The sequence below is a fragment of the Pseudopipra pipra genome, chromosome Z (genome assembly GCF_036250125.1).
Source record: "Pseudopipra pipra isolate bDixPip1 chromosome Z, bDixPip1.hap1, whole genome shotgun sequence".
Lineage (NCBI taxonomy): Eukaryota > Metazoa > Chordata > Aves > Passeriformes > Pipridae > Pseudopipra > Pseudopipra pipra.
Window position 1 is genome coordinate 65,603,403 of NC_087581.1, and position 17,422 is coordinate 65,620,824.

The 17,422-nt window shown below is 44.7% G+C and overlaps 2 protein-coding genes across 6 annotated transcripts; one reads left to right on the plus strand and one right to left on the minus strand.

The window, feature by feature from the left end:
- Positions 1-1,340: 1,340 nt before the first annotated feature.
- On the minus strand, positions 1,341-9,173 carry APTX (aprataxin). 4 transcript variants are annotated; one of them, XM_064641981.1, is made up of 8 exons: positions 9,090-9,173; positions 8,252-8,388; positions 7,494-7,540; positions 6,014-6,343; positions 4,521-4,580; positions 2,905-3,131; positions 2,004-2,107; positions 1,341-1,708 (listed from the first exon to the last, which is right to left on the minus strand). In XM_064641981.1, the coding sequence occupies exons 2-8, from the start codon at positions 8,379-8,381 to the stop codon at positions 1,554-1,556; spliced, it is 1,053 nt and encodes a 350-aa protein (XP_064498051.1). In that variant the 5' UTR covers positions 8,382-8,388; positions 9,090-9,173; the 3' UTR covers positions 1,341-1,553. The 4 variants fall into 4 exon arrangements, with proteins under 4 accessions (XP_064498051.1, XP_064498049.1, XP_064498050.1 ...); XM_064641979.1 differs by having other exon boundaries at positions 6,008-6,343; XM_064641980.1 differs by lacking the exon at positions 9,090-9,173 and adding an exon at positions 8,879-8,976 and having other exon boundaries at positions 6,008-6,343.
- Positions 9,174-9,593: 420 nt separating this feature from the next.
- On the plus strand, positions 9,594-17,146 carry DNAJA1 (DnaJ heat shock protein family (Hsp40) member A1). Of its 2 annotated transcripts, none has more exons than XM_064641982.1 (8): positions 9,594-9,868; positions 9,961-10,138; positions 11,262-11,366; positions 11,468-11,695; positions 13,076-13,190; positions 15,011-15,126; positions 15,696-15,796; positions 16,543-17,146. In XM_064641982.1, the coding sequence occupies exons 1-8, from the start codon at positions 9,737-9,739 to the stop codon at positions 16,759-16,761; spliced, it is 1,194 nt and encodes a 397-aa protein (XP_064498052.1). In that variant the 5' UTR covers positions 9,594-9,736; the 3' UTR covers positions 16,762-17,146. The 2 variants fall into 2 exon arrangements, with proteins under 2 accessions (XP_064498052.1, XP_064498053.1); XM_064641983.1 differs by having other exon boundaries at positions 9,598-9,868; positions 16,070-17,146.
- The last annotated feature ends 276 nt before the right edge of the window (positions 17,147-17,422 follow it).

The window sequence follows — 17,422 nt, forward strand, 5'->3', positions numbered from 1 at the left end:
TAGATACTGGACACTGCACTTGGCAATGTTCAGTAAGTTTTACTGAACTTAGCTAAATCAGCTAAAAATGGGTCCTTTAGATGAACTTAGCTCATTAAAATGTGAAAGCCACGTCCAAATGAAAACAGCTACCTACTGAACATGCACAATAAATTTGAAATGCTTTGTACCTTTAAATTGAAGCAGGCAAAAGATTGTCCAATAGCTATTGAGTGGGCATGCATTTAGAAATTGGGTAACTCCAGACTTTGGTATTTTGAAAATACAAACACACTGCTTGGCTGTAACTGGGTGTGCTGGCTCTGTGGATTCACCACCCAGCACCCATCTCTGCGCTGGCACGAAATAAACTCGGTTCCTTGCACACCAGGTGAAAGAACCCATTTCTGGGGACAGTTCCATGACAGGAATGTCTTTGTTCTTTTCCAGCAGCAACAAGTTTACTATTTGCCCATTGGAGTGTGTATAGCAACATGCAGCTGCATGGGGGGACGGAAGAAGAGGACACCCTCTTCCCACAAAATGCGTTATCAAGAGTTAGAAGCAGCATTTTCCTTCTGTAGCAAAAGCTCTGCGTGCTCTTTTACTGAAAGCCATTTCACCTAGAAGGCATCTTACTTAAGTCAGAGCTGGGCTTAGGATGAAATTGAACTGTACACACCAGTTCTGGACCCAGAAACAGATTTTTATTAGTACTGCTCTGCTGCCTCTCTGCAAATTCACATCTTGAAAATAATCAAATGATTAGAGGCTCACCAAAATTCCGATAGGGAGAAACAGAGCAGGATTAAACGACACAATTTCTGTACCAAACTCAACGTATGCAGACAAGCAACTGCAAACCTTGATAGTTTATTACTCTGGGGAGCAGTAAAGCTGATCATTTCCTATTATGCATGTATTTTTATATAAAAATGCTTAAATACATCTTTGTACTGCCTTAGCAGTGGCTATCCTGCACCCTGGTGAGGGGCAAGGCCTGCTCCATAGCTGAGGGGAAGTTCAGCAGCACTGAAATGTCAAGCCATTCAGTGGCACAGCAAAGTGTGGATGCTACAGCTGATGCTCCTTCCCCTACACTGACAGCACATTCTGTCAGTCACACCAGCACCTGCAACATTATCGCTTAGGAGAAACTTCAGTGACAGGCAGCAGACATGACTAGAAAGACCTCCAAATCCTTTTCTCTGCATTCTCAGTAGAAACCTAGATCTGAGCTCAGTTCAGCTTCTGAATTAGAATAAATCCTTTAATCGAAACAAAACACTTCTTCCGGACTTTTTGGCTCACATACAGATTAGTGTGGCTGTACCACAGCAAAGCTGCAAACACACCTTCAATTTCAGAAATCACTTTATGTTTTTATTTGGTTGAAGGGGGGGTTGTTTTTTTGTCTCAGCTATTACAAAGTCAGTATGCTGCTGTTTCCAGGCTACTTTTCCCAAAATTACATTTGTCATTCCAGTTAACAAACACACATTTCCACGTACATTTCACAGTCTTTGTTTTGGCCTGAAATCCAAAGGCAGGTTGAGACACCATTTTCTGCAAAGTCATTTTGGCCAATGTTTCCTGAGATGTTCCTTTAACTGTGGGATTGTGGACAGCTGTTGTTTACAACGATGGCATCTGAGGGGCAGCTTGAGAAGTTCAGACACATGATCTTTCACCATCACTTTTCCCTTGCTTCTTACCATCTCTATCACATCTGGGGGAAAAATAAAGAAACCAGAGGTACTGAGACCACATAGCGTCATGAAACACGTGACACTGCAAATCTTTGTGCACTGCTTTGCATGCACAGCATGTCATTGCTGCATTCTAATTTAAACCAGCCACAAAATGCACTATTACCTACTGCTACTCCCCAGTATCTGAAATCAAATAAAACCTTTCACTTTCTGCAACAAAATGCATGGTTTACATATTTGTTTGGAAAAAAAGCCCAAAGCCAGAAGCTGCAAGTGGGATTACATGTTATGAAATACCTTTTCTAATATTACCTTGAGAGTTTAAGAAATAGTCGGTAGTAAAAGAGTTCCAGTGCTTTTTGGTTTTCAGAGCCACAGAATCAAAATCCTGGCTGATTACATGCAAATGTAGCTGACTGAAAAAAAAAAACCAGATATGAGAGAAGAATGTTAACGCTTCAAGTTCTTTTGCAGTAGTATCAGTTGCAAACTGATGATCCAGCAGAGCTTTGTGGGTCAGTCTTGGCCCTCAGTCCCGAGACAGAAGAAACACAGTCTGTTCTGGAAGCACCGCTTCTTGCAAGCATTTCACTTAAACAATCAAGGTCACTAGCCTGCATATTCCATTGGCCCCTCACTACAGTCTATATTCCTACTAGTTTCCAGAAAGGCAGAGAGTAGTTTTAATAAACCAAAGATTTAAACTTTGTAGAGTAACTGAATGGGACTTGATCAGTGACCAAAAGGTCCACTCAAGAACCAGAGAACAACTTAGGAGCACTGACTGCAATATTTACAGGCATTTGGATGCTCTGGGATCTGGACTTACACACAAAACTCAAATCCTTGCGTGGTATCAGGCAGGACTTGACAGGCCCAAGAGTCAGTCTCTCATGCCACACTGGTGCCCTGGGATGGGGATGCCCTCGCACTTGGCACTGGGAGCTGGCTGCGGCTGGACCACAGGCATCCCACAGCCCCAGCCCTCTGCCAGGGGAACCCAACAGGCATCTCCCACTGGACACAAGACACTGTGTAGCCCATCGGCATGTATGCAGCAGTGTGCTGCACAGGACCTGGACACCAAGCTGTTTGTGGTGCTCAGGAGGATCAGCTGTTCTCTAGCCAATATCAAATCACCTCACAGATTGAGCCCCAAATCTGTGTAACTGGAAGAACAGGGTCTCCACCTGATGACTCCTGCAGGTCTTACCTCATACTGGGGATAGCATGGTAACCCAGTCTGAACTCCAGGCTCTCTCTGGCAGGGCACTGTTCAATCATTTTTTGCCCAACTGCATGCATATGTTCCAGGAGTTCAAGATGGTCCCTGGTGACTGACTTCAAGCTGGAAATAGGGTCCCATGGTAAGATAAGCCAATGGTAACGTGCTTTGGGATATTTATCCTTGATGACCACAGTCTTTTCATCTTTGTAAACCTTGCAAAAAAACCAACTAGATTACTTTCTGATTGAAAGTTAACTATATTAATCCTATAAGCACTATATTTAGTGGGTTTTGAGATGTTATCCAAAGAGAACTTTTGCTGGAACTAAGTTGCTTCAGGATAAGTGCCCTCTTCCATAATATGCATTATGGAGTGGTGTTGCAGCATCCCTCTTCACATACTTTATAGAAGGAAAAAGCTTTCTATTCTTACATTTTATGCTTATATCTTGGGTCAAAAAAGCACTTTTTTGGTAAGCGCTTTATGAAATTCCACTTCAGGGATGAAAATTAAGCTTCATGTTTAAAAAGTAAGTAAGAATTTCAGTAACTTTATCATTCCCTACAGACAGACTCATTTGAAAGTGCTGGCAATTCCAGGACAATAAGCATCCAGTTCCACAACTATGCACTTCAACACTCCAGACTCGAATAAAAATAATAATAAATCAGTCAAGAAATAGGGCCTTCTGATAAGTTATCAGCTAAGCAAGCAACTGGCTCACAGGTTGGGCATAAAGAGTTATAGTGAGAGCAGTGACATCAGGCTGGTGACCTGTGACTAGTGGGGTTCCACAGGGTTCCATCTTAGGCCCTGTGCTCTTCAACATGTTCATAAATTAGTTGGGTGCAGGACTTGAAGGAATACTAAGTAAGTTTGCTGATGACACTAAACTGGGAAAAGCTGTCAACTCCCTCCAGGGCAGAGAGACCCTGCAGAGAGACCTTGACAAATTCAGAGAGATGGGCAATCACCAACTGTATGAAGTTTAACAAGGGCAAGTGCCTGATTCTGCACCTGGGACAGATAACTGTGCTTATCTGCACAAGATTAAAAGAAATTACCCAGAAAAATTCCTGTTGGCACAAAGAAACCAGGTGGAGGAGGAGCCAGAGGTCAGATCCTGTCCCCTGGCACAAAGGTATCAAAGTTAAGTTTGCTGGAAACCAGGAAACTGCACTATGCTTAGAAACAAGGCAGTGCTGACTACAGGAAAACGGGAACCTCCATGACTTGCTTCAAGCCACAACCCCATTTTAGTTGGTTTCCCTGAGGAAACAAAGCAACTGCATGGCTCACCTGCTCTTCCAACCTTTTTGAAATTTGTTGGCCAAATCTGATAGTATAGAGAGCTCAAGGATAATTAAGATAATGACACTGTAAAATCAGTAATCTGCAATCTGCAAAATCATCCCCAATTAATTTTATTACAGAGAGAGATGCAAGTACAATTCAGCCCTCATGCAACACTCCACTGGTTAACCAGATGTGAAAGTAAACTGAAGGAGTAATCAAGCTCATTTAGCTTTGCTAGACAGGAACTACTGTAAAGTACAAGTGTAGAACCCTTACCTGTAAAGTACAAGTGTAGAACCCTTACCTGCAATTTTGGATCTTGCATGGAGCTCTTTAGACCCTGACTCCAGTGTCCTAGATGTTCCTACAGCACAAAAGGAAAAAAAATAAATTATAAGGCAATTAAGCATCCGATTATATATTTTAAAGGATTCAGTTAGAAACATTCATTAGTATGTAACAGTAAAACAACAGCTGAATGACAGCTATTTCCCTTCCATAAAATACCAACATATCTACTCCAACTGCCCCCAAAAAGCTACATTTGAAAACTTTTAACAAGATACCGTGAAGCTGAAAAGTTAAATCTTTCAAATGTTGGAAATTTAACATCAGGGAGCTCTAATTCTGTTTGAATTTAATAATCTGCATGCACATATCATGGCACAAGGCCCTCTGCTTCGGGGATCACCAGGGCCACAAGAAGTACAAAGATCTCCATTAACTGTCCTATCCCACACTGCTCTGTGCAGAATAAAGTAGTTGTGGTGTGTGGCCCTACTCTTAGATGTACTGATTTTTTTGTATTGTGCAGTGGCTTGTAGAGCAAACAAAAAAGGCAGGGGAAGATCAAGCCAACAATAGCAGCTCTCTTCACTTGGTTACTGAACACTTAATAGAAGGGCTGCCTCGAGTGCACCTCTTTCAAAACAGATGCTTTATGTGTTGAGATCACTTTACAAGCATTATCAATGATGACCCTCAGCATATTTGTATAGAGGAAGATGTTCAAACATTATTATAGTGCTGGCAGAGAAACAGTGTGAATCATCTTATCTGCCGGTTCATTCCACAGATCTGGCCCCAGTGTAACTAGCCCAAATCCACGAATGAGGTAAGTGGTTAACCCACTGCAACCTGAGACTGATATTTCGTCCTGAGGGGTTTCATTTCTGTGCCTTCTCCTCCAGCAAGTGCACTAGTTCCAAATGCATTAAGCAGTCTTTTATTTTGCCCGTGTTCACAGGGCTAAAAACTCCCTTTCAAATGATTCTAGCTGGTTACATTCATTAATGTAAAAATGGTTTTACTGAAAGGAATGAACAAAGCAGGAGGGGAAAAAAAAACCCACGCAATTAAAATCAAACAAAACAAAAAAGTCTCGAGTTGTTCTATTCTCTGTGTGTTTGCTTTTAGACAGCAAGAGCCAGGACAGTATCCTCGGGTGACTCCAGCTAAAGAGAGTTCACGTGGACTGTCCTTCTAGAAGAAACTGCAACAGAAACCAGAAACTAAATCCTCACTTGCTACAAGCAAGCTCCCTCACACACACCCAACCCTCAGCTCAGGTTAGAAGGGGTCCCAAGTAACCGTCTCAGGGCCTGGATGACGCCAGGAGCACAGTCCTTGCATCAGCACAGATCAGCTTACATGCTCTGTATGCTCTGAGGATCCGTGTTCACCAAAGATACCTCCCCACCACTAGAATCCACAAAAGTAAAAGATCAAAGTTCTCATGGAGGAGACAAACCCAGAACAATCAGCACCATATAATCAGTACTAATACAATACATTTGCCTTTTTGCTTGAGGTTCCTTCATGTGGAGATACACTGGTAGTGCTTAGCTTTGGATTTGCAGAACTGCCTTGTGTATCCATCACCTCCATCTTCATTGTTTTTCTGGGCACAAGCTCTGCATCATCATTCTCACAGGAGTCCTCGTGTGGCATCTTGTGGGTTTCTGTTTTCTCTTCCACTTCTGTAACAGTTTTCCCTGACTCTTCCGCAAATTGCACCGTGTAGGGGTAAAGATTATTCACAATATGCAGAACTTGGCCTGGCTTCATTTTCACCACTTCATCCTTGCCAATATTCACAAGATCAACACTACTTGGGTTGACCCCTATCTTTGGTAGACATAAAAAGGAAAAAACAGTAGCAAACAATGTTTTAAGTGGAATCGCCAACTTCCACCCCGTTCTTCTGGAATACCACTCACCATCCTGGACAGCAAATGCATTTTGTGTTCACTGCCCCTCTGCCCACATCAACCTGCTCTAGAGGACCAGGGAAGTCCATCTGTCTATGGCCAGTCTTACACTCACAGCTGTCAGCACACAGCCTCAGGGATGTGGTGTCACAGGGAGCCTACAGGTCTGCAAAGCTGACAACAGAGTTGCAGCACGACTCGTGCCACACATCCCACAGCAGCAACTATTTCTGAGCAGTGACAGTGGTTTTAACAAATTATTTTAGTCCAATCACACATGGTGTGGGCAACCTACAGTGACTGCCTGATAGATGGATTTCGCCCCATTGTGAGGGTGACCCTAGGAAAACTGGGACTCTTCAGAAAAATGCTTTTGGTTAATGTTTATGCTTGAACCAGGCTTTGGGAAACCAGCTCCCTCCTGTGACTGTTAAATTCTGTCACAAAGAATTTCTATAGCTTCTTCACAGCAGTACCTGCTGGCTTCACAAGACTGGTGCTGGGCCTCCTAAGTGTGAGGGAGTGGCCCTGCATCCATCCAGCTGGTAACATGAGAATGCCTTTAGTGCTGTCTCACATCCATCCTATCCCTTGTAACCATGTCTTTGGCTCTTATCAACCATCAAAACAAAAACCTTTCACAACTGTGTGGTTCCACCAACACAAGAATTTCAACCTCAAATGAAGGGCTGCCTCAGCTTGAGAAGTTTAAGGCTCAGGAGGCAGATAAGCAAGTTTAGGGGAAGGACTCCAAAATCTCCCAAATGCAGCACCTGGAAGAACTGATGGAGGATTCACAGTAGCATTCCCTGATGCTGCAAGTCTGTCTGTCTTTAGACTGGCACATATCTGGAAGGAATAGTGCAGTCTGTCACTGAGGTGCACAAAGAAAAAGATCACTTATGAGGACCACTTGCTGCGCTCTCCTTTGGTGATAAAACAGCTCCAGGTCCTTCAGATCCAGCGATCAGGGATCAGAATCATCAGCTGGAGCATTTGTGGAGTTAAGTACAACAATCATCCCAGTAAGTACCATAAATATTGTATATCCACACATAAAGACATACCTGCTTAACTGTGACATATCCCTTGTTACAATCTGCTTTTAACTGAACTGGCAAAAGAGAAAGAACAAAGTGTCACAAAACAGTGTAAATAAAAAAAAACTCTGATGAACCCCCCAGTGCAGAAAATACTCCTCTGTTTGAAGGTCTGCTTCCTTCTGAAGCTGACTGCTGTGAATGTATGCAAAGAGCACTTCTGCCTCATCTCCTCCCAGAACCACAGGTAAAACAGAACCAGCCCATACACAGAGCCACACCATGACCAGCAAAATTACTTCAGAAGAAAGTGGAATGTTTGGAGGTCTTCTACATGTTCTTACCAGCTCTCTGTGACAATAAGGCATGCAGCAGGACTGTGTCCAGAGGGATGAAAAATAAGGCAGGGAAGATGTGCCGTATTTTACAGATCACAGGTACTTTCATATATTCTCCAAAAGCATGTTATTTTATGTATAGAATCACAAGTCATACCAAAAATCAGCTGGTGGAATACTAGGGAGAAGTGCCGCCCACAAAGCAGGCAGTGGAACACAACTGTGGGCCTGGGAACTCACGTTGAGATTCAGTGCTTTAGTTTATGAAGGTGAACGTCCTGTCTTTGGGTGTCTCTGATTTTTCAGGACCCAGAGGTCTCCCTAAGTGCTTACTGAAAAAGCTTGATGACTTCAAGAACCAGGCAACCCTACAGACCACACAGAGGAAGGAGGTAAGTTCGGTTGCTGCTGCATGTGGAAAGCAGGATTTGGGCTAAGCCACCTTACCTTGCTGCCGTGAACACTTCTTATCCGTTATCCCAGTCTCTGGGCCACGCCCAATTACCACTGCTTCCAAGTGTGGCAGTTTCACTCGCTGACTGCATTTCTCCTTCCCCACGAGCCAGCACACACGCATGGCTGTGCTACAGAGCAAAACAAACAGTGTGTTACCAACACACCACTTCCCTAGAGGCCACCTTCCCGTGGAGCAGAGTCCAGGAATTTTGCTGCCAGCCCATCCGTTAGCTGAGCCAGTTCTGCTAAATGGTCTGAAATTCAAGGCAAAGCACGGCATTAACACTCACATAACCTAAGAGCAAGTAGCTGTTGAAAGGACAATGCTGTTTTCCTTCCTACGTTACCATACGTTCTCAAAACCATGGATCATATATAGGAAAAATCAATTGGATTGACGGTTCCATCCGACAGAAAAGCCTACCTACAAAGAAAGTGATTTGTTTCCCACTGAATCAGAGTTGATTCAAGAGACTAACTTAACGGCTTAAACAAAGAGAGCAGCAGAGAGGACGACAGAGGGGGGATAGCTTCATCCAGCAACAGTCAGCACATGGATCATGCTATGAAACCCTCAGGTTTACACTCATCTGACCCTGGACAGCAAAGATCCCTCACCCTCCCCGTGCCCGGTGCTCGGCGCTGAGCCCTCCTCCTCCCAACTCTGTGGTGAGCCCACGCCGGCGGAAAGCAAGACTCGGTCCCCAGTGCAGCACCGACACTGTCACCCCCCCACCCCCATCCCCACGGTCCCCATCCCCTTGGCAGCTACAGGCCCCGTTTCCATGGCAACTCCGGGTCGCACCCCCCTCCCACCCCGCCCCCTTACCGCGCGCGCTGCTGCCAATCGCCTCCTGCAGCGCAGCCCCCACGTGACCAGGCAGTGGCTGCCGCCGCGGTCCGTGACGCGGCGCAGGCGCACCGAGCCCGCGCGCTCAAGGGGTGGACCCCGGGGCCTGGCGCAGGCGCAGTGGCGCGGAGCGGGTCTGGCCGCCGACAGGCCTGTGCGGCGGCGAGGCCAGACCCGCGTAGGACGCGGGCAGGGAAAGGGCGCGGAGCGGTGCCGGGAGGGCGGAGGCAGGGCCGGCGCTGCTAGCCTGTGCCGCTCGGTGCCTTCGCTGAGGGGGGCGAGGCCCGACCGGCGCGCAGGCGCAACGCGATGCGCACGCGGGGCAGGGCGGGAGTCACCGCCCGCGCGGGGCGGGGCGGGGCCCGCGGACCCTGGGGCGGCGAGAGCGGGCACTGATTGGCCAGCCGCGCTCCCCTCCTCAGCAGCCATTGGCGGGCCGCCCGCCCGGGCCCGGCGAGCGGCGGGGGCGGGACTTCCGGGGCGGGGCGGGGCGGGGCCGTGCGAAGAGCGGCGGGGCTGCGGGACCGGCCCGAACTTTCCAGAAGAGTCGGGAGCGGCGCCGCCAAGTGCGGGATCTCCGCCCGCAGCCCCGGCCGCCTCCCACCGCCGCCGCTGCTGCTGCCATCATGGTGAAGGAGACCACCTACTACGACGTGCTGGGCGTGAAGCCCAACGCGTCCGCCGAGGAGCTGAAGAAGGCCTACCGCAAGCTCGCGCTCAAGTACCACCCGGACAAGAACCCCAATGAGGGCGAGAAGGTCGGGGCGGGGCGGGACAGGGCGGAGGGAGCGGGGCGGGAGTCCCGCCGGGGGGGCCCGCAGATGTCCGAGTGCCCGTGTCTCTCGCGCAGTTCAAGCAGATCTCCCAAGCCTACGAGGTGCTGTCAGACCCGAAGAAGAGGGAGCTGTATGACAAAGGAGGCGAGCAGGCCATCAAGGAGGGCGGCTCCGGGGGCGGCTTCGGGTCCCCCATGGACATATTCGATATGTTCTTCGGCGGCGGAGGGAGGATGCAGAGAGAGAGACGAGGTAAGGTGCCGGCTCTCCGACAGTTTCTTAGGGTGCCCGCGGTGGTAGACAAATCAGAGTCTGCCATGAGAGTGCCCTGGATGTAAGAATTGAAAGAGAGTTAAAGGGAGGTTGCAGGCTTAATCTCAAAATCGAAGGAAACTGTTGTCCCTTAATACCTGAGACTGCAGGGGAGAGAGGACATTTGTTTCCTACGGTGGTAGTTTGGTTTGCCGTTCATTGTCCCCTGTTAATCGCTAACCAGGTGTCATTGTGTTTGGGCAGCCTTTATCAGAGTGTAATCCCAGTTGTCAATAGGCTGAATAGGAAATATAAGGGTTAAGTAGCTTAACGTGATTTGTTAGCCCTGCTACTGTAAGTGTAGTGCCTAAATGTGCATTTCATGTTTAATTGCAAGCAACTGCATCTAAATAAGATATCAGAATCAAGTTCAGTCTGTGAAACCTTTTATCTTCCTGCACTGTTCAGTGGAGTTAAGTTGAAGCTGCAGCAAAATGCTGTTCAGCAGTTAAGCTCCAGATTAATCACACTGGGAAAAATCCTAAACTGGTTAAGAGCAGTGCTGACCCCATCACCTCTTGGTGCAGATCTGGTGACAAAGGGAAGAAAAAAGAATTTGTATGAAAGTGTTATAGTGTTGTAGTAAAACACTCCTAGTAAGCCAGAGCTAAACTAAGCCTGCAGCACCTAAAGTTCTAAGGAATTCCTGAGTGCAAAAATGTAATTGCTTAATTCTGTTTCCAGAAAGTCCCCTGGTGAGAGAAAAAAGTGCTGGAGCACAGATTCCAGACAGTGTCTCCCACTTCCTTATAGGACACGTGTTCAGTGACCTTGTTAAAACTGAGTCCTTCATTATATAAGTTAAATGGCTGAGGTTCTGTATATTTTGTTTCTGTTACTGTTTTTGCTTTCACAGAAAGTCTCTTCTAAGGGCAAAGCCATTAGAATTGTTACCTAACTTGAAATCAGATGGGAAGGGGCTATTGAGTAATGCCAGCAAAACAAGACAAAGTTCTATTGAAACAAAATGTTAAAGCCCAAAGACTGTGTCGTGACTTGAGCACGGAGACATGGGAAGCTGGAGACCAAGCTTACAGACTTAAATATCTGTTTTCTTTTGCAGGTAAAAACGTGGTCCACCAACTGTCAGTAAGTTTAGAAGATATGTACAATGGTGCGATGAGGAAACTTGCACTGCAGAAAAACGTTATCTGTGACAAATGTGAAGGTAACTGTAAAACTAAAACTAAACATAACTTGCTTTTAAAGTTGTCGGCGTGTTTTTTTTCTGGCAGCACGTAACGGTCTGTCTTCAAATTTCATTGTCAGGTCGTGGTGGCAAGAAAGGGGCAGTAGAATGCTGCCCTAATTGCAGGGGATCAGGCATGCAGATCAGAATTCACCAGATCGGGCCAGGAATGGTGCAGCAAATCCAGTCTGTGTGCATGGAGTGTCAGGGGCACGGAGAGCGTATCAGCCCCAAGGACCGGTGTAAGAGCTGCAATGGCAGGAAAATTGTTAGAGAGAAGAAGATCCTAGAAGTGCACATTGACAAAGGTGAGGTGTCTTACTAAGGTGAAGTATTGAACTTGGATGTACTGACTGACTTTGCAGCTCTAAAACAGAAGCTTTAGAAAATACATGGTGTTTATTTGGTGAGTAACACTGATGAATACACATACAGTAAAGTTGCCTGTTGCTGCCTTTTTTGAAGTGGGAGACTTTTTTCTAGGGAAGGTTGACTACTTCTATGTTCCCTTCTAAAACCTGTGCACATAACTAAGAATGAATTTTAGAACCTATATTATTGTAAGAGATGAATTATTTTTGAACTCACTGTAAGCACAGTTCACAGTCAGGAAGCCTAATCAGGTTTCACTGCCCGTAGGGAAACCCCGCAGACTCCGATCACTTCTGCTGTGTTTCAGTGTGAAGGGGAACCAGGTCTGCTACAGTAACAGGGCGCTGAGACAGTGCTAAGCCTCTTGTGCTTAGAATTCTGGTGGCTGCACAACCCTGACAGTGCTACTCAGTGTAGGTACTCCTTCCCTGCCTGGCAAAATGCAGCTCCACACACAAACCCTCACAGTGGTGGGTGAACGTGGCAGTATTGGATGGCAAATGCACCTCTGTTGAGGGGGCTGCTCAAAAGCTGGTGGGAGAAGTCTCTGGAGTAGTCCAGCTTCTAAGACAGAGCAAGCTTACAACACATGGCTTCTACAGGCTTGCTCCTGATCATCAGCTGCAACTGTTGTATGTGTAAGCGTAGCTTGTGCAATGCTGAATTTGTTTTTGACAATGAAAATCCTACAATAATAGTAAATATGAGGACTAAGAGGGATATAATACTGATGTTTCGAACAGGAAAATCTCTGAGAAGAGCATCTTTTCCTTTCTAGAAAAACAGGCTTATTTAGCATTAGGAAGCTAGAAGTTTTGGTAGACGCACTTTTTTGTGGCTGAAAGGAGTGTCTGACACGAGGGTTGCAGTCCACTAGAAGTGCTTCTTCAACTTGGCAGGCACTGAGATGATGTTTCATAAGGAGATGTGCCACGTATTTCTAAAACTGAAGTGACTTATTGGTCACTTGCTCTCAAAATGGAGTTTGTACACAGTGTTGCTGTTTTATTTTTAGTACTTGTGTATATAATGAAAATTTTATGGTATTCCCCTTAAAGAGTTTTATCTTGGTGGCTGTTTTGACAGTGCAATTAAGCTTAGTGACCTTCAGCCATAATATTGATTCAGATTAGCCAACACTAAGGTTGGACACGTGAGTGGATTAAAAACAAAAAGAATTCTTCAAGGGAAGATCCTGATGTTCTTGTTTAAAGACCCAGAGATTTCTTGATACCAGCTTGTGTCTATAAAAGTATTTCTTGTTGGTACTTTTCACTTAAAAATAAGGAAAATGTTTTATTTGTTTTCTGCAATAGGAATGAAGGATGGTCAGAAAATAACATTCCATGGTGAAGGGGACCAAGAGCCAGGTCTGGAGCCAGGGGATATTATTATTGTATTGGATCAAAAAGACCACTCTGTATTTACAAGGTAAAAACTCTTGAATCCTCTTGTGTTAACTTCTGGTGCCTACTGGAGTGTCAGTGGATATGATCATGTGACTGGAACTCACTGAGTTTGTTTGGGTGGCCAGAGGAGCAGGTGCAGGAATTCTGGTGCAAATAGTCTCAGCCACATGTGTTCTAGTAGCATGAGAGAATTGTTTGTGAGCTTTGGCAGAGTAAGGGGATAGAAGACAAACAGAACCAGTTATAGTAATTAAGACTTTACAGGTCTTTAATTTTAAGAACTCTTAAAATAGTGAGATTTTGTGTGGTAGATTTGAGTATTTGTGACTCTTTCCTTGGTCACTTTGGGATGGCATTCTATTACTTAGCTCAGAAAATTACCATTTCCTATAGGCAGCTGTTTATTGTCTGCTTGGCCTCAAGGCATGGAAAACTTGGAGTGTGTTCATATTCTTTTGGGGATCTTACTTATGACAAACTCACTCAGTATAGCCTGCACCCTTCTGATCAAAGGTGATTTCCCTCAATTCATTTCCTGCCTGAGTGCTGTGGGCAGGGTAGTTGGTCCTGCCTGTTTTTTTATTGTGAATGCAGAAGTGACTCAAGCAGCATTGACCACATGTCAGCTATTTCACATTACCAGACAGTCCTGCTCAGTGTTGCACACCTCGCTCTTTCAAGTTGCTGTTTGTGGAAGTGGTCTGTGCAGTGCATTTTGGCCCAGTTGAAAGCACTGCTGTTCATCTTGCAGAAATACATTGTACTTGATGTCGTGCTGCTTCTGTTCAGAGCAGTTAAAAGGGAATCAGTCAATTTAGACGAAGCATTTATTTGTTTCAGCACCAACCACTGACCTTGTAAATAGGAACAGTGAGCCAAAGGTTCTTGGGAAACCTGCGGCTGGTCTGCCTGACTCTTTTGCATGGTGCTGAGCTCTTGAAGCTGGTGCCAGAGTTCTATGCCAAAGAACACTGAGCTCACAGGTTAAGAATCAGTTCTGTTTGCTTTGGATAAGCTTACTCAGCTGATTTTTCTTAACTTCCAGTGAAACCAGACACTGAATCAGATGTGCCTAACTGTTCTCATGGTTTCCTGGGTCTTGAAGTCAGAATTCTGCTAGATTATTTTTGTCCATCTTTCTGCCCGCTGCCTTCAGTTCTAGTGTCCTTAGATCACCCTTGATATTACTGGTTTTGTGGGGTTATGCTGAGGTCACGCTCTCGCGCAAGAGGGATGTTCCTCCTCTCCTGTCAAGAGTCTAAAATTAGCTTTTCGTGCAAGTCTCCTTCCAGAGACCTTTCAAAAACAGGGTAAGTGCTACAAGTTCTTTCAATAGGCTGGACGATTTTGTAGCTTCTGAACATGCAAACATCACTAGCACTGCCATACTGAAGCCACAATAGGCAGTAGTTAAAGGAATTCACACGATCTATTCCAGGTACTGCTTGGTGCTTTCTAAAAGGTACTTGCATCATTACGCAGAGGCCATCACCGTTTCAAACTTCCCTAGTAACAGATCTTCAAGAGTGAGTGTAACATTAACATACAGCAAGATGGTACACTTAAGAAAATGAAGGTAGGGATTAATTGTTGCAGGGTTTATGAGGCTGAGAGATCATTTTTTTCTTAGAATTGGAAAGGAACAGGGAAGTGAAACTGGATGCAAGTGAGCCTTGCTATATGTATTTCTTTTCAGTAAACACTTCAACACTTTAGTTAAGTGCCTGAGCTTCTATTAACAATACAGCTTATTGTCATTTCCAAGTTAAATACTGAGATTGGGTATGATCCTTTTACTGTTTCTGCCTCTCTGTGACTGTTGTTTGTTTGGTTCTGCCTTAGACGAGATGAAGATCTTCTTCTGGCTATGGATATTCAACTGGTGGAAGCACTCTGTGGCTTTCAAAAGCCTATCACAACGTTGGATAACAGAACTATCATTATTACCTCCCATCCTGGTAAGAGTTGCTTTACCTTCTGTTGGAAGGTGAATGTGAGCTGGGAACGAAAGGAACAGAAACATCCAGCTTTGATGTACAAGGGATGTATGCTGGTATCAAGCTCTTTTCCCTAGTCTTTACAGTACAAATCATGAAATAAAAAGGGAGTTTTGGAAAGCAGTCAGCAGTAACTTTTTCTTTGCATGACATAGTAACAGACCTTACCTCATGGACATACTTGTATCCTGAGGATACCTCATGAGAATTGAAGGGCGTGGGTCTCTGAAAACCACTTTTTCGGCCTTGGAAGTGATGGAACACTTAATAAATTTGTAAGTATGTTTCCTTTGGGAAGCATAACAAGGTTACAGATTTAATTTAGTATCAACCTCCTTTCCTACTCAGATATTACAGGCAGTAAGTCCCTGTTAGACTACTACATAGTGGGGTAGGTGCCTAACCACAGTATAGAAACCTACATAAATATTAAAGGGACTTAAAACTAAAGCTGCTTCTGTTGCCTGCATATATCTCTTCCATTTTTTTTTTTTTTTTTGTGTGATCTTTTTGTTTTGCTTTGTTTTTAGGCCAGGTAGTTGAGCATGGGGCTATTAAGTGTGTGTTGAATGAAGGCATGCCAATTTATCGCAGACCATATGAAAAAGGACGTCTGATCATAGAATTCAGGGTAAGTGGGTCAACTCACTTCCATGGCATAGTTCAGGACTGAATATCTATCCAAAATTTAATCTCTAAGCATTACCTCAGTCAAGAAGAGATACCAGTAATCAGATGTTCTGTTTTGGTGTTTGTTTTTTACAATGAGTGAGAACATGTAATCCATCAAACAGAACTACTGTTCAGAACAAAGAGAGAACTTCCTGCACACTCTGTGCTGAAAGTACCAGAGGAATTTCTTCAGTGACCTTGTGAATTTCCTTTTGTTTCACATATTCTTTAGGAAGGATGGATGAGTAACTTCAACTTCTGTGCTGGAGCAGAAGAGTAGGCTGGAAAATGATGATTTCTTCGCTGGGGAGAAGCTAATGCTGGGAGCTGTAGCAGCAGGCTCTGTCTGCTATGGCTTAGAAGATATTTAACCATATCTGTAATGTTAACATTTTGTGTTTATATATACAAATATATAGTTTTATATGTTATTATATGTATCTTATATATAGTTTGGTTCTAGGCTGATTCCAGAGGGCAGCCTGAGGCAGAAGAAATGTATTGGTTGAGTTGCCAGAGTTAGAAACTAACTTCATACAGGCATTAAAAAATAGCTTAGTGATGTTGATAATTTCATTAAGCTGAGGATTTAAGTGATCTGTGATGATAAAGCTGACTTTGGCAGATGTTTGACCTGTATGTAGGAGCAATGGGAAAAGACCAGTTCAGACAGACTTGAGTAACCCCAGTTCTTGATGATTTCAGGTCAACTTCCCAGAGAGTGGCTTCCTCTCCTCAGATAAGCTGTCTTTACTCGAAAAACTGCTACCTACAAGGCAGGAAATAGAAGAAACCGAGGAAATGGAACAGGTGGATTTAGTGGACTTTGATCCATCTCAAAAGAGAAAACACCACTATAATGGAGAAGTGTATGAAGATGATGAGCATCAGCCTAAAGGTGGTGTTCAATGCCAGACATCGTAAATGGGCCAGTGAATAACTTGTGATGCTTGTTTTGTATGCAGTAGTGGATGAGTGAAGGACTACAGACAGTTCGCCCTCACCTCCTGCTATATGTTGTTCTATCCAGCCATAGTTATTTCTAAAAGCATAAAGGAATAAACTAAATAATTAAACTGACTTTGCAATTTGTATAAAGCTCCAGGATGCAAGCTCCAATGAAGTTGATTGCACTTCACCCTTGACTCTTGGTCCAGAAAACTCCCTTACCTGCTTGTCTTTTCTTCCAACCCTTGTAATTCCTGTGTGTGTGCAATTGCCCAAGCTTAAACTTTAAGATTCTGTGGTGTGCTTTTTAGGAATTTTAGATCTTATACTCTGTGAATAAAGTATGCACAAGTACTTACAATCCATGGTAAGACGTAGTTAAGTTTTGTACCAATTAGGATAACAATGTTTTGGGCTTATACTGTTGTTTGTTAAACGGGCGCTCGCTCTAATGCAGCCATGTGATACATGAAGCTGACGTGGATGTGGTCAGTCTCCACAGGCCCACTGAAGCCATGTGATCCACAAGCTCTCTGAAGCTATTACACTTAAGGTCAGATAGTCCCTTCCTGTGCCAGCACTAGTCCTGACCCCAGAGCTCGATGTGGAGCTTGCTTTGCTTCACCAGTGACTCCTG

Coding starts and splice junctions, on each gene's coding strand:
- APTX (XM_064641979.1), bottom strand. CDS start 8,381: ATGCGTGTGTGCTGGCTCGTGGGGAAGGAGAAATGCAGTCAGCGAGTG. Junction 6,344..7,493: donor GATATGTCACAGTTAAGCAG/GTATGTCTTTAT, acceptor TGTCTACCAAAG/ATAGGGGTCAACCCAAGTAG. Junction 4,581..6,007: donor CCTCAAGCAAAAAGGCAAAT/GTATTGTATTAG, acceptor TTTGTGCTGTAG/GAACATCTAGGACACTGGAG.
- DNAJA1 (XM_064641982.1), top strand. CDS start 9,737: ATGGTGAAGGAGACCACCTACTACGACGTGCTGGGCGTGAAGCCCAAC. Junction 9,869..9,960: donor ACCCCAATGAGGGCGAGAAG/GTCGGGGCGGGG, acceptor TCTCTCGCGCAG/TTCAAGCAGATCTCCCAAGC. Junction 13,191..15,010: donor GACCACTCTGTATTTACAAG/GTAAAAACTCTT, acceptor GTTCTGCCTTAG/ACGAGATGAAGATCTTCTTC.